Source organism: Gossypium hirsutum, chromosome D13 (assembly GCF_007990345.1).
Source record: "Gossypium hirsutum isolate 1008001.06 chromosome D13, Gossypium_hirsutum_v2.1, whole genome shotgun sequence".
Lineage (NCBI taxonomy): Eukaryota > Viridiplantae > Streptophyta > Magnoliopsida > Malvales > Malvaceae > Gossypium > Gossypium hirsutum.
In genome coordinates, this window is record NC_053449.1 from 57,638,234 (window position 1) to 57,651,128 (window position 12,895).

Consider the following 12,895-nt stretch of genomic DNA (forward strand, 5'->3'; position numbering starts at 1 on the left):
TGTGGAAATTTTGTTTATTTGTATTAATTCATTGATTCTTTTTAATATTAATTTATCTAGTTCGATCGTTTTGGTAAAAAAAATTTGCTTGAGTTTTCAATGTGTTCATCGTATTTTTAGAAACCGTGTTTGATTAAGATAAGAATTCAAATTTTAGTCGCAATAGTTATGGTTTTGAGTAGAAATTTGGTTTTAATGAGAGTTTAGTTGTTTGTTGGTTGAATCAGTTTCTGTATAATTTTTTTGGAAAGTTTTAATTTGTAAAAAAAAATATTAATAATCTGATATATGTAGATAATTTTGGTCTACTTAGTCTATTTTATTTCTTTCATTGACATTTTATTGCAGAATATAAGTTATTCTGACCTACTGTATCTAGTTGATATCCAAATATTTCCTGGGCAATGACTTATAGGTGCTAAAGTTTTTAATTTTCATTTGAATGATTATCTAGGGGTCACTGCAATGCATCGAGTTGGCAGTGCTGGGAACAATTCCAATTCTAGCCGCCCACGTAAAGAAAAGAGGCTGACATATGTATTAAATGACTCTGATGACACAAAGGTAAAGTGGTTTGTGTGTGTGCGTCTTTTTGCTTATAATTATTTTCCTTTAACAAGTCCTCTTCCTTGATATCGGCAATCTCAAGGAAGTTGCATATTCATATTCATATTTTGTTAGTATTCTAATTATTTATGTTTTTCATTGTAATGCCACATTTATATTATTGGTGTTTCTGCTATTTTAGGTTTTTACGTCTTTGCTTTTATGCATTTGTTGCTAAAATATAATTTCAAGAATCTTGTGTTTGCTTTTCATCAAATCGAGTAGGAAATTTTGATTTTTATATTTTTTATGATTAAGTTGGTGGATTTGAAATTTATTTGGGGTTGGAACTTGTAAACTTCCTTCTCCAAGATACAGCTTTGCCAGTCTCATTATTGGATGCCTTTTATCCTTAGGATCGACCACAATTCACAAGAACATTTTTGTATCTTAGTAGAAGAGGGAAGGTTAGGATGTACCTGGTGTGAGATATCACATTGTTTGAGTGGCATTTTAGTGTGTTGTAGATTCTTATCCAAGAAATTTATCATTTGATGATGCCATGCGCCTGTGTAAATTGCTAGAAACATGAAAGTGTATGCTAATCAATAATGTAAAGGGACTGGATAGGCTACCATGAGACAACACAAAAAATCTTATTTATATATGTTATACTAAATTAGAATGGAAATGATTGTTTGTAATTCTCAGTAACTAATTCTTTATAGTATCCGTGCATTCATCATTATTCATTAATGTAGGACCATTTTCACTATAAACTTGAATAATTTTGCTTATGCTTTACTTTATATTGTTAATTATGTCATTATCTTGAATTATAAACTAGTCAATCATTTTATCACTTTATTTTGGGTATGGGAACTAGGCTCTGATGTTTCTCTACTTATGTTTTTTTCTTTTTCTTTTTTTCTTTTTTTGCAGCATTCTGCTGGTATAAATTGTTTGGCTGTGCTAAAGTCATCTGTCTCTGATGGGTGCAACTATCTCTTCACTGGAAGCCGTGATGGCACGCTTAAGAGATGGGCACTGGCTGAAGATGCTGCCACTTGCTCTGCTACATTTGAGTCACATGTTGATTGGGTACCTTCTTTTTGCTTCTTGTTTTTACTATGAGCAGGACCATCATACTTTAGACGGCATCTTTTTATTGCTAATTTTTTGTTCGGAGCATGTGATAATTTAATTAATTAAATTTTTGGTTTCTTGATGTATTATCAGTATGAATGATTGCTTATTAACCAACCTGCTCACCAGAAGTAACATCTATATCAAGTATTCACTGTGCACTTCAATTACATCAGTAGTCAGTTTGAATGTTGATGGCTCCTTTTTCTTTTTTCTGTTTGTGAATGCACCATCCAGTTATCTTATAAAATTTATCTCTGTAACTATGTAAATTATGATGGAGAATTTCCTTGTGCAGGTAAATGATACTGTAATTGCTGGTGAAAATACACTTGTTTCATGCTCGTCAGACACCACATTGAAGGTTTGTCATTAATTCGTGTATTAGATTTAGCTTTTCTCTTTTTAACTTATTTTGTTAAATATTTTTTTGGCCACTACTTTTGTTAAATGTTGACATGTGCTCTTTCTTTGTGATACACCAGATATGGAATTGCTTGTCTGATGGGACTTGTACCAGGACTCTTCGTCAACACTCTGACTATGTTACATGTCTAGCTGCTGCTGAAAGAAATGTAATTCTTATATCAAATTTTCTTTGGATTTTATTAGGTGCACGAGTGAAATGTTCTTGTCGGTGCAATATTGCTATTTAGGTTTCATGTTTGATTTGGCTGCTTAAGTTGTGCATCAAGGCATGTTTTTTAATATTATAGAAGTCATTTTCTGATTCTTTTTTAGTGCCATACATTTTAGGCAAATGTGGTTGCCTCTGGGGGTCTTGGTGGGGAGGTTTTTGTATGGGATATTGAAGCTGCGGTTACTCCACTCTCAAAGTCCAGTGATGTAATGGAAGATGATTGTTCCAATGGTATCAATGGTTCTGCAAATTCATTACCCGTATCCAGTCTGCGACCAATTAGCTCGAATAACAGTATTACTGCTCACACAACTCAATGTCCTGGATATGTCCCCATCGCTGCCAAAGGCCATAAAGAGTCAGTCTATGCATTGGCAATGAATGATAATGGATCCCTTCTTGTCTCTGGTGGAACTGAGAAGGTAAGTTTTGCTTCTTCTGAATTCAATTTTTATGTAATTAACATGTTTCTCTCCACTTATGACATTTTGCCAGTTGCCAGGGATGGTCTGTTGATAATTTGTTTTACCTAACAATTTCAGTAGCAATTTAATTTCCTGCCACAATTTCATATAGGTTGTGCGTGTTTGGGACCCAAGAACAGGTTCAAAGACTATGAAGTTAAGAGGGCATACAGATAACGTTAGGGCTCTCCTTCTGGATTCTACTGGCAGGTTGCTACACTGAATTTAGATCTGTAGAGTTAAAAATAGTATTAGTTTGATTTAGTTGGAAGCCTTACAATATGGTGCTTAATCTGATTCTTTTCTTTTGTAACTGCTGAACTCGTGTAGCAGTTGAGGAAACTGGTTGATAGGAAAACTTTGGAAATTCTGGAAAAGAAAATTTCTGTTTCTTATCGCGGTCCTATGATGCAAAATATTTTGAGAACAATGAGCGTGGTTGTAGGGTGGAGACTAAATCATGTTATGGCTTCATGTGTGCATGTTCACATTTTTTTTTAACTGCTACATTGTTTTCAAGTAAATTTGGGTGAATACTTTTTCTTTGAAAATATCAAGGAGTTTTTCGTTATCTGATGGGTTCTTCCCTTGATTGACTTCTAGTGAGTTCTTTTATTTGCTTGTGTGTTTTCCTGCAGTGTATTTATTTTATTAGTGAAAAGTTTGACAGACATCTCATATTCTCTCAGGTATTGTTTATCAGGGTCCTCTGATTCTATGATCAGGTATATAATCTGTGCAAGTTTTCACTGTTGATAACATGTCATTTTCAGCCATAAAGAATCTAAGTCCTTTCCTTTTAAATAGTCATAATTTTATCTTGTAGGCTATGGGACCTTGGTCAGCAGCGTTGTGTGCATTCATATGCTGTGCATACAGATTCTGTTTGGGCACTTGCGAGCACCCCAACATTTACTCGTGTTTATAGTGGTGGTAGAGATCTTTCTGTAAGTACATATTCATGCCAAACAGTTTTAGCAGAATCTTTGTCAATTTTGCCAATGTTTTGATGTAGAAGTTGAGAAGAAACCTATGCTGATATAGCACAATTGGCTTATAGTATTTTAGGATTGATTGAGATTAAAGGATCAGAAATTATGATAATAATTAGGGGTTCTAATTATTGGTATCGATTGAGATTGGATGGAACTACTAAAGGATTAGAAAGCAATTCTGGCTTGTGCTGGTAAATGGTAATTTTAGCAGTACTCTTAACAAGTAAATTATGGGTCAAGGATTTAATTTCATGATGAATTTGTGTGAGTGGGATCGGGATTTATTGGAAGTATTCCTGGTTGGCTTGAGATTGAAATCAATGCAAGTAATTAGAGATAAGGAAGAAAAGTGATCTAGGTTCACACCTAAGCACTAGGGCAAGGGTTGGTACAACAGTTGCTGCAGTTCTCATCAGTTGTCTGGTAATATAAAATAGATTGTGCTCATTTGTAGAGTTCTGTAATATTTTCCTAGAAAGACTGTGATCAGTAGGAAACTCCAAAATTGACTTAAACGACTCCTAAGCAATGGATAAAAACCTAATAAAATAATACAAATTCAAGTAAATATGGTTCCTAGCATCAAATTCTTTAACTTCCAGTGGATTTTGAAACTATCAGCATATCTGTAACTATCTAGGAAACCCAGAACAGAATATAACTTTGCAAGTTAAACTCAAAGAAATGTAATGTTAATATCTATTCAGTTTAAGTTTCTGAATCATTCTGACATCAAATGAAGACAATACTTCTAGGTTTCTTCCGCATATGATCTTGACAGTTCTTGACAACCTCGTATGAAACTTCTAATAATTAGCTTTAACTCTTATTTTGCACTTCTAATATTTAGCTTTAACTCTCAACTGGCTCTTACTTTTTATACATACACCAGTTGTATTTGACAGACTTGACAACAAGAGAGAGTCTTTTGCTTTGCACAAAGGAACACCCAGTTTTGCAGTTGGCGTTGCATGATGATAGTATCTGGGTTGCAACGACAGATTCTTCAGTTCATAGATGGCCTGCTGAAGGAAGAAATCCTCAGAAGGTCTTTCAAAGAGGTGGTTCATTCTTGGCTGGAAACTTGTCTTTTTCAAGGGCAAGAGTTTCCTTAGAAGGGTCTACCCCTGTAAGTATAGTTTGTGTGCTACTGTATTGTATTTGCTATTGCTTACAGCGATCATCTTGTTTGTCATGAAAATTTTTGTCTCATAAATATCTCTTTTCTCCTTTTTTTTAATTTTTATCAAGTATTATTAAATATACAAACTCTGCATTGTAGTAACATTTATTTTCTTTATATGCTTGAATTATAGGGAATTTTGCGTTGCTCGTTTAGTTATTAATTGGTTCTGTTTCATTTGTTCTTTGCTCACTCAACCCCAAGGAGAAAAGAACAAATATTAGAATTTGTTTTTATTACTCATGATGTGATTTGTTATGGATAACTCTTTGAGGTTTGACTGTATCTGGAATTTGTTTTAGCATCTTCTTCCATCACTTGCCCTTCATTAATGTGCTTACATTGTCGGTTATTCAGGCTGCTGTTTATAAAGAACCAATCTTTTCCATTCCTGGAACTCCAGCAATAGTTCAGCATGAAATTTTAAATAACAGAAGGCATGTATTGACTAAGGTAAATGTGGTAGTACATATATTTGTTGTTTCAAAGATTTTGTTTTGGGATTTTTTTGCGTATATGGTATTTATGCTTCTTGAACAGGATAGTGCTGGTTTGGTAAAGCTCTGGGAGATAACCAGGGGTGTTGTGGTCGAGGACTATGGACAGGTGAACGAGAAACTAGAATTTTTTTTCCCTCTTTCTGTCTTTGTTTCTTGAGTACAAGTGGATTGCACTTTGCTTTTCCCTTACAAGTTTTGTACACATAGACACTTGTATATATTTATCTATTCTTTCAATTTCAATGGCCAGGTTTCATTTGACGAGAAAAAGCAGCAGTTGTTTGAGATGGTACGCTACCTACTTATTTGAATTTATATCAGTTAAAACACAATGCATCATTTTGTAAGGAAATTGCTTTTTTTTTATTTTTAAAACCTCTAGGTAAGCATTCCAGCATGGTTCACTGTGGATACCCGGCTTGGAAGCTTGTCTGTTCATTTGGACACACCCCAATGCTTTTCTGCGGAGATGTATTCTGTTGATCTAAACATAACTGGGAAGCCTGAGGATGATAAGGTTTTAGACTTTTTTTATTGATTTTGACAATCTTAAGACATGCATATCTACAGGAAGTGGTTGAGGAACTCTGTGATTATAATTTGCATCTGGTGTTAACTTGTCTTTGGCAGGTTAATCTAGCTCGTGAAACTCTTAAAGGTCTGTTGGCTCATTGGATGACCAAAAGAAGGCAAAGACTTGGCTCCCAAGCTTCCGCTAATGGAGATGTTTTATCAGGAAAGGATAATACTGCAAGAAGTCTTGCTCATTCAAGAATTGAGGTAGATGGAAATGCTGAAAATGACTCCATGGTCCATCCTCCTTTTGAGTTTTCTACGGTTTCCCCTCCGTCAATTATCTCTGAGGGTTCCCAAGGAGGTCCTTGGAGAAAGAAAATTACTGAATTGGATGGAACTGAGGATGAGAAAGACTTCCCTTGGTGGGTTTTGGATTGTGTTTTAAACAACCGGCTACCACCACGAGAAAACACCAAGTAACTTCCACGGCTCATTAAACTTTCCCTTAATATAATCTTTAAGTAACTAGTTTTCAACGAACTGCATATATTGAACTGTTTATCGGTTGACCTTGTTGTTGATATACTTGTTACACATGGATGAACTTAAGGAGTGTCATTAAATTCATGGTTAACCATGCTTTTTGTTTTCTTGTGCCTTTAGTCCTTACTCTCTGATATTTTTCTTGTGAAACGTCTGCACTTCTCTTCTTTTAGGGGGGGGGGGGAAACAGTACCTTTTGCATTTTTGCACACTACTGCTACATTCAGAACCATGTATAATCATGCATTTTACGTGAGTCTTTTATCTCTCTCTCTCTCTTGATGAAGTTTTACTTTTCATTTATTTCAGGTGCAGCTTCTACCTTCATCCATGCGAAGGTACAGCTGTTCAGATCCTCACACAAGGGAAGTTAAGTGCACCTCGTATATTGAGAATAAATAAGGTATGCCTGTTTGGTTTTTCCGTAGGACTTTCAAAAGCTTTTTTTTTTTTTGGCATGGCATGCGATTGTACAAAGTTGCAAATGTTGATTCTATGCTAATTTAGATCACTTGGGTTAATACATTAGAATCTGTTTCATGCTTTGGAGCATGAACAGCAAAAGGGCCAAAAGAGTAATGTTCAGTTAATGAAAATGCTATTTTAGCATACATATATATTGATAGGACTTTTAACTTTGTTATAGCCAACACAATATATGAATGAATTAGAATAATCTTCTGTACTAGCTGTTGTTGAGTGCTTGTTTGCTCGTATGTAAGAGCAAGATGCCTTTGTGGCCTTTTAGGTTTTATTTTCTTCTCTTTTTAAATTTTGGATATGGAATGCTGATAGGTGTCATATTGGAAAAACATATTGTATATCAATGTATATTAATGCAGAACAGTTTGTCCTACACTGTATTTGTACATCAGTATTTTATTTAATTTTCTGGTATAGTAATGTACTTTCACCCCGTTATGGTTTATATAGGTTGTTAATTATGTCGTAGAAAAGATGGTGCTTGACAAACCAATTGATACTGGAAGTACCGATGGGTCACTTGCTCCTGGACATGGAGGACAATTGCAGCATTCAGCTGTCGCTGATGGTTCTTTTAAATCTGGATTGAAGCCTTGGCCGAAGCCTAGGCCTTCTGTTGAGATTTTATGCAATAATCAGGCAAGTAAGCCACATATTAGATGTCATGATGCCTTTGGCTAGGAGCCTTGACCCATTTCTCAAAGCTGTGTGGTTTTTTTTCCATCATTTTCTGGTACCATTAATAAATCGTACTATGCAGTGTTTGAAATCAACAAACTAAAATTATTCATACGAACTTTTTAGTTCAAGTTCGATCATGCTATACTGATCACGTGTTTGATTTGCTACTATATGTTCCAGGTCTTATCTACAGACATGAGCTTAGCCACTGTGCGGGCCTACATATGGAAGAAACCTGAGGATTTGGTACTTAATTACAGAGTGGTTCAAGGCAGGTGATTTTATCAACTGCTGGGAGCAGGTGAGTGGGTTACCTGTGTTGCTTTTAACTAGGGTTGAGAAAATTTTGGTCAGAACTCCTTACCCAATGTCCCGACCAAAACTGTTGTTAGTATCAGTTTTAGTATTAAACCGACCAACTTGATCAAACTATTATAAATTATTATATTTATATATTTTAAAATATTTCATTATATAATAAATATTTTTAATATATTAATATTCTTACCCTGACCCAATTAAACCCACCCAATCCATTACCCAATAAACTCGTTACCAAATTTCCAAAATAGCTGAGCGAACTAAGTTGATCTGGTTATTGCCGGTTATCAATATAAAGTTTGGTTGGTTTCAGTTCAAAAGTCTATGGAGTTCGGTTTATTAACATGGAACTAGTGTTGGCTTTGTTTGATAGGTGAAAAAGACATCATATAGTTTCTCTTTTAGTCTGCAGATTGGATATCTGTATGAAGCAATCATCTTAAATAGAACTGTATCCTCTCTTATCTATCAGGCTGCAGTGTCTGTTTCGGGAAATCGAGATGGAAATCTCATACTGTTGTAAAGTGTTGGGAATTGTATTTGTTCGTCAGAGGTTTGCCTATATCAGAAGCAAATGTTGGATCCCATGTATATTTGGAAAGACAATTGGTTTTCAATGTGGGGGCGTTCTCCGGGGTTCAACAAGATGATCGTTGTTAAAGTCGAGCAGATGGTATCATAAAGTTTTGGTCTTTGTGTAGTGCATGCTTTCGCCATACATCCGAGAAAAAGCTGTAGGGTGGAAATGCAAGCGGTAGAAGGGTTTGCATACTCCGGGGGACAATTAGCTGAAAGTAAATTGGGGGGAAAAAAAGATTAGGCCATAAGATGTCGAAGAAAGGTCATGTAGATTTGTATTTTGAGGGTGATACAATATCTAGTCATAGAAACTGTTGTTACGAAATTGGTCTTTTTTTTATTATTTGTCCTGGAAATAAAAAAAGGACTGTTAATTTGTGTTTTTTTTTCTTGTGCATTTGAAATTTAATTTTTTATTTTTAATTTTAGGAATTTAGTTTTTATTGTTTAGATTTAAAAAATTATTCTCTTGTAGTTATGTAATAATAAAAATAGCATTGAAGATACCGATTAGGATTTTTAAAAAAAAATACTCGTTTAAATTCTTGATGATAAAGGATTTTGTTGTTCTTGGGGTATTCTTAAGAAAATTGAGGTTATAAAATAAAGGAATTAAATTAGATAAGAAATTAAAGCATATAGATTAAATCTCAAGTTTTATAGCAAAGAATAAGAAGATCATTGTTTATAATGTTAAAAAAAAAAGAAGTAATGCAAACTCGAAAGAATTGGGAGGTTTCGTGTTAGTCTCTAAAACTCTAAAAGATATTTAAATTATATATAATCACGTGATATTTTAATAAAAAATTAATAATATTAACTATTTGAATTTATTAATAACATTATAAAAATATATGGATTAAATTACATTAGAAATTAAAGAGATTAAATCACAAATTTAGATATAATAGAAAGACCAAAATTGAAATTTATCCTCTAATATCTAGTGTAAAAGAGAGAGAACAATAGCAATATAGTATAGGCACCTGTTAATTTGGACCTTCCTTTTATATATAGTTTATAGTTTATAGATTCATGAAGGGATGAATTGGTTCAATTCAAAATCAATAATTTTCGATTAAATCAATAAAATTAATAAAATTTGAGTTAAATTAAAGAAAAAGGTTATTTTTATAAAATAAAATGAAAGTAACAAGATTTGACGGTAATAATAGACAAGCTATGTACTTTTGTTTAACTAATTTGGAGGTCCCTTCCATCCCATCTTAATGAAATCTTCCCCATTTGATGTAGTAAACATCAATGTAGGGAGATCAATATCAAGTTCCTCCATCTCTATAGAAACTTCTTTCATTTCCAAAAAGGCTTCAAGAGATGCCTTTCCATACTAGTACTCTACCCAAATCTCTATAAACACTAGTAGTAGCTTTTAACATCATCACAGTGTAAACAAGATGTAATCTCCATCACCAAATATTGCTTCAACACACAACTATATTTAATACCTAATTTATATTCTTAACTAAACTAACTCCATAAATTCGACACCCGAAATAAATATTGGTTTTGTATTATTTATTTATTTATTTATTTATTTATTTATTTATTTATTTATTTTAATGGTTGAGTGAAGAAGGAATCTAAAGATGTGAAAGGGAATGTTATAGCAGTAGCATATAAAAGCAAGCTTTGTGATTATCTTGGGGAGCAACAAATGAAGAATACCCAAACTTAGGCAAATTATATTTTATTCCTGTTAGTTATGGAACACAGACAGCCACAAACAAACGCAATGTCTTAGCACCATTGCCCACCATAAACTTTATTAATGGTAAATTTTCTCTTAGCTTAAAGTTTAGAAATTTAGTTCATTTATTTTTTTTAAGATTTTAAAATTGAGGTTTAATTTTTTTTGTTAATTTTATCGAAGCAGATGGTCATATAATTCAAAAAATAATATTGTAATGACCTTGATTTTAATAATATAATTTTAACACTATTAACAATTAAATTTAAATTTTGAAATATGAAAAATAGAATAACTAAAATTTTAAAAATAAACTTATAAAATGTAAATAAACTAATGGTATATTTTAACTTTTTATAATTTTAAAGATTCGTTAAGTTGAAAGCTAAGTCTACAGACCAAATCAAGCATTCAAATCTTTGTAGAGCCAAGCTATTGTATTTTATCTTTTGAGAAAAAAAGGTTACAATTATAATCTAGTAAACAATCATCACTAAAGTTAGATTTGAAATCTGGTCAATACCTACACTCATCAAACCACGATGATTGACCACCTATAAGACCTTTAAAATATGTGTTTAAGATATGATTTAAAAAAAATTATCCATTTTTTAAAATATGCTCATAGTAAATTTAGATAATACAATTAGATTATATATATATATATATTATATATGTTTGAGGTTAACAATATTGCTTTCAAGGTTCAAACCGACATTCTTCCCTTAAAAATATGATGTGCCTTACCATTATACCCATAATATAATTAGATTTTGATTAAACTAAAACTATTTATCTTTTGTTTGGTAAGAGATTTATCAAGCTAAAGTGATTCTTTTCTTCTTATTCCCATAAGATAAGAACACCATATTCTGCATTGTGAAGGTCAATTTCATTTCAGAATAGCATAAAACTTTCATATTTTCAGACACATAATGGAAGTCATTGTCCCAAAAATTGAAAAGAATGTGATTCTTTACATAGTTTTTTCTCAAAGAAAAATACTTGGGATTCTTATTGTTTTTAGCATAAGATCCTAACATTGATGATGTTATTGAATCTTTCGTCATTAAATTTAAGATTAAAAATAACACCAAATTTTCCTATATAAAGAGAGCTTCAAACATCAGTTGGTAATTAAGGAACAAGTGCAAAGAGTTTCTTGAGAACCATGGCTGGCTATGGTTATGCATACAGAGGTGGCTACACGACCTACAATGGCGGCGTTGCTCCACGAGGTGGCACCGAGGGGTGGAACAAAACAAGCTATAGCTCAGATCATACGTGTCAGCCTGTGTTCATTGATGCAGAAGGGAGGAGGAAGCCGATCACGTCTTACACTGGTCCGCACGGTAGCACCGAGTATTACGTTACAAAAACCGAGATCGTCGAGGTTCCATATATGGCCGAATTCAAGCAAAGGGCTCCTGTAAGAGTTGAGGTGGTGAGGGACCATGGTGAGGGTAAGCTGATGACTAGGCCCTTAAGTCCCGGGGAATGGCGGGAGAGTTCAAGTCCTGTTCGGTATCATACTGAAGAGAAATGGAATAAGCCTTCTAGACCCGTTCAGTATGACGTCGAAGAGAAATGGAATAAGCCATCGAGTCCTGTTCGGTATCGTGTCGAAGAGAAATGGAATAAGCCATCTAGTCCTGTTGGTTATGGTGTCGAAGAGAAATGGAGTAGGCCTTCGAGTCCTGTTCGGTACCATGTCGAAGAGAAATGGACGAACCGGCCTTCAAGTCCGGTTAAGGAACGTCCACAACAAGTTCCGGATTTCATTACCAAAGTTCAAACTCAAGCTAGCCGACCAAACAAGTTCGGTCCTCTCAGCGCAACATATTGGCGCCAGACACCAGCCACGACCACCACAACCGTTGGTGGTCCGTGGAACAACCAGAGTCATGGTGGGGGATGGTCCAAAGGACACGAGGCTAACCTTAGCCAACCAACCAGCAACATCAACACTGCCGTGGAATACTTAAAGGAAGCTGTTAAACCACCTGCTCCCAGGTATGATGGATATCCTAACACCATTGACAGCAGGGAAGCTGAAAGAAAATATGGCGACTTGGCTGTCGGAACGCCGCCAATCGGAAGTTATGGCAGAACCATTGATAGCAGGGAAGCTGCAAGAAAATATCGTGGAACAGCAGTGTGAAAAAGGCAAACTATTTGGGATAAATTTAAGTGTGTTTTAGGATATAATAAGCTTTGGGCTTTAATCCAAGGCTGTGTCAGTTTGTTTACACCTAAGTTTGATGATGATGGAGATGTTTCAATGAAGTTAGTTTCTAAAGATGGCCCCTTTTATGTACTGCAATAAGTTATCAGTTCATGAAATAAATTTATAGATCATATTTTTAGTTTATCCAATTCAACTTTATTCTCTAACTCTTTTTAAATATTAACAAATTAAAATTTATTAAGTTTTAACTCAATTGATACGAGTATTGTTATCAATGCAAAAATATATAAGTTTAAGTGTGTTAGAAACGGCCATTATCCTTGTAACGACTTATTTTCAGTGGTATCGGAAACATAATTTTAAGACCCCAATTCCGAAAAATAAGTCAGTATTTTATTACTT

At 33.9% G+C, this 12,895-nt stretch overlaps 2 protein-coding genes across 3 annotated transcripts; both read left to right on the top strand.

The window, feature by feature from the left end:
* The first annotated feature begins 454 nt into the window (after window positions 1-454).
* Window positions 455-8,982, top strand: LOC107920261 (WD repeat-containing protein 48). Of its 2 annotated transcripts, none has more exons than XM_016849876.2 (18): window positions 455-564; window positions 1,489-1,647; window positions 1,991-2,056; window positions 2,178-2,267; window positions 2,449-2,754; window positions 2,909-3,006; window positions 3,486-3,521; window positions 3,623-3,743; window positions 4,684-4,920; window positions 5,332-5,427; window positions 5,515-5,580; window positions 5,725-5,763; window positions 5,857-5,991; window positions 6,105-6,466; window positions 6,843-6,936; window positions 7,467-7,655; window positions 7,878-7,998; window positions 8,392-8,982. In XM_016849876.2, the coding sequence occupies exons 1-17, from the start codon at window positions 466-468 to the stop codon at window positions 7,974-7,976; spliced, it is 2,292 nt and encodes a 763-aa protein (XP_016705365.1). In that variant the 5' UTR covers window positions 455-465; the 3' UTR covers window positions 7,977-7,998; window positions 8,392-8,982. The 2 variants fall into 2 exon arrangements, with proteins under 2 accessions (XP_016705365.1, XP_016705364.1); XM_016849875.2 differs by having other exon boundaries at window positions 8,491-8,982.
* A 2,384-nt stretch (window positions 8,983-11,366) lies between these two features.
* Window positions 11,367-12,676, top strand: LOC107920715 (uncharacterized). Its single transcript, XM_016850542.2, has one exon. It carries the CDS (start codon window positions 11,477-11,479, stop codon window positions 12,464-12,466), a length of 990 nt encoding a protein of 329 aa, XP_016706031.1. The 5' UTR covers window positions 11,367-11,476; the 3' UTR covers window positions 12,467-12,676.
* Window positions 12,677-12,895: the final 219 nt, after the last annotated feature.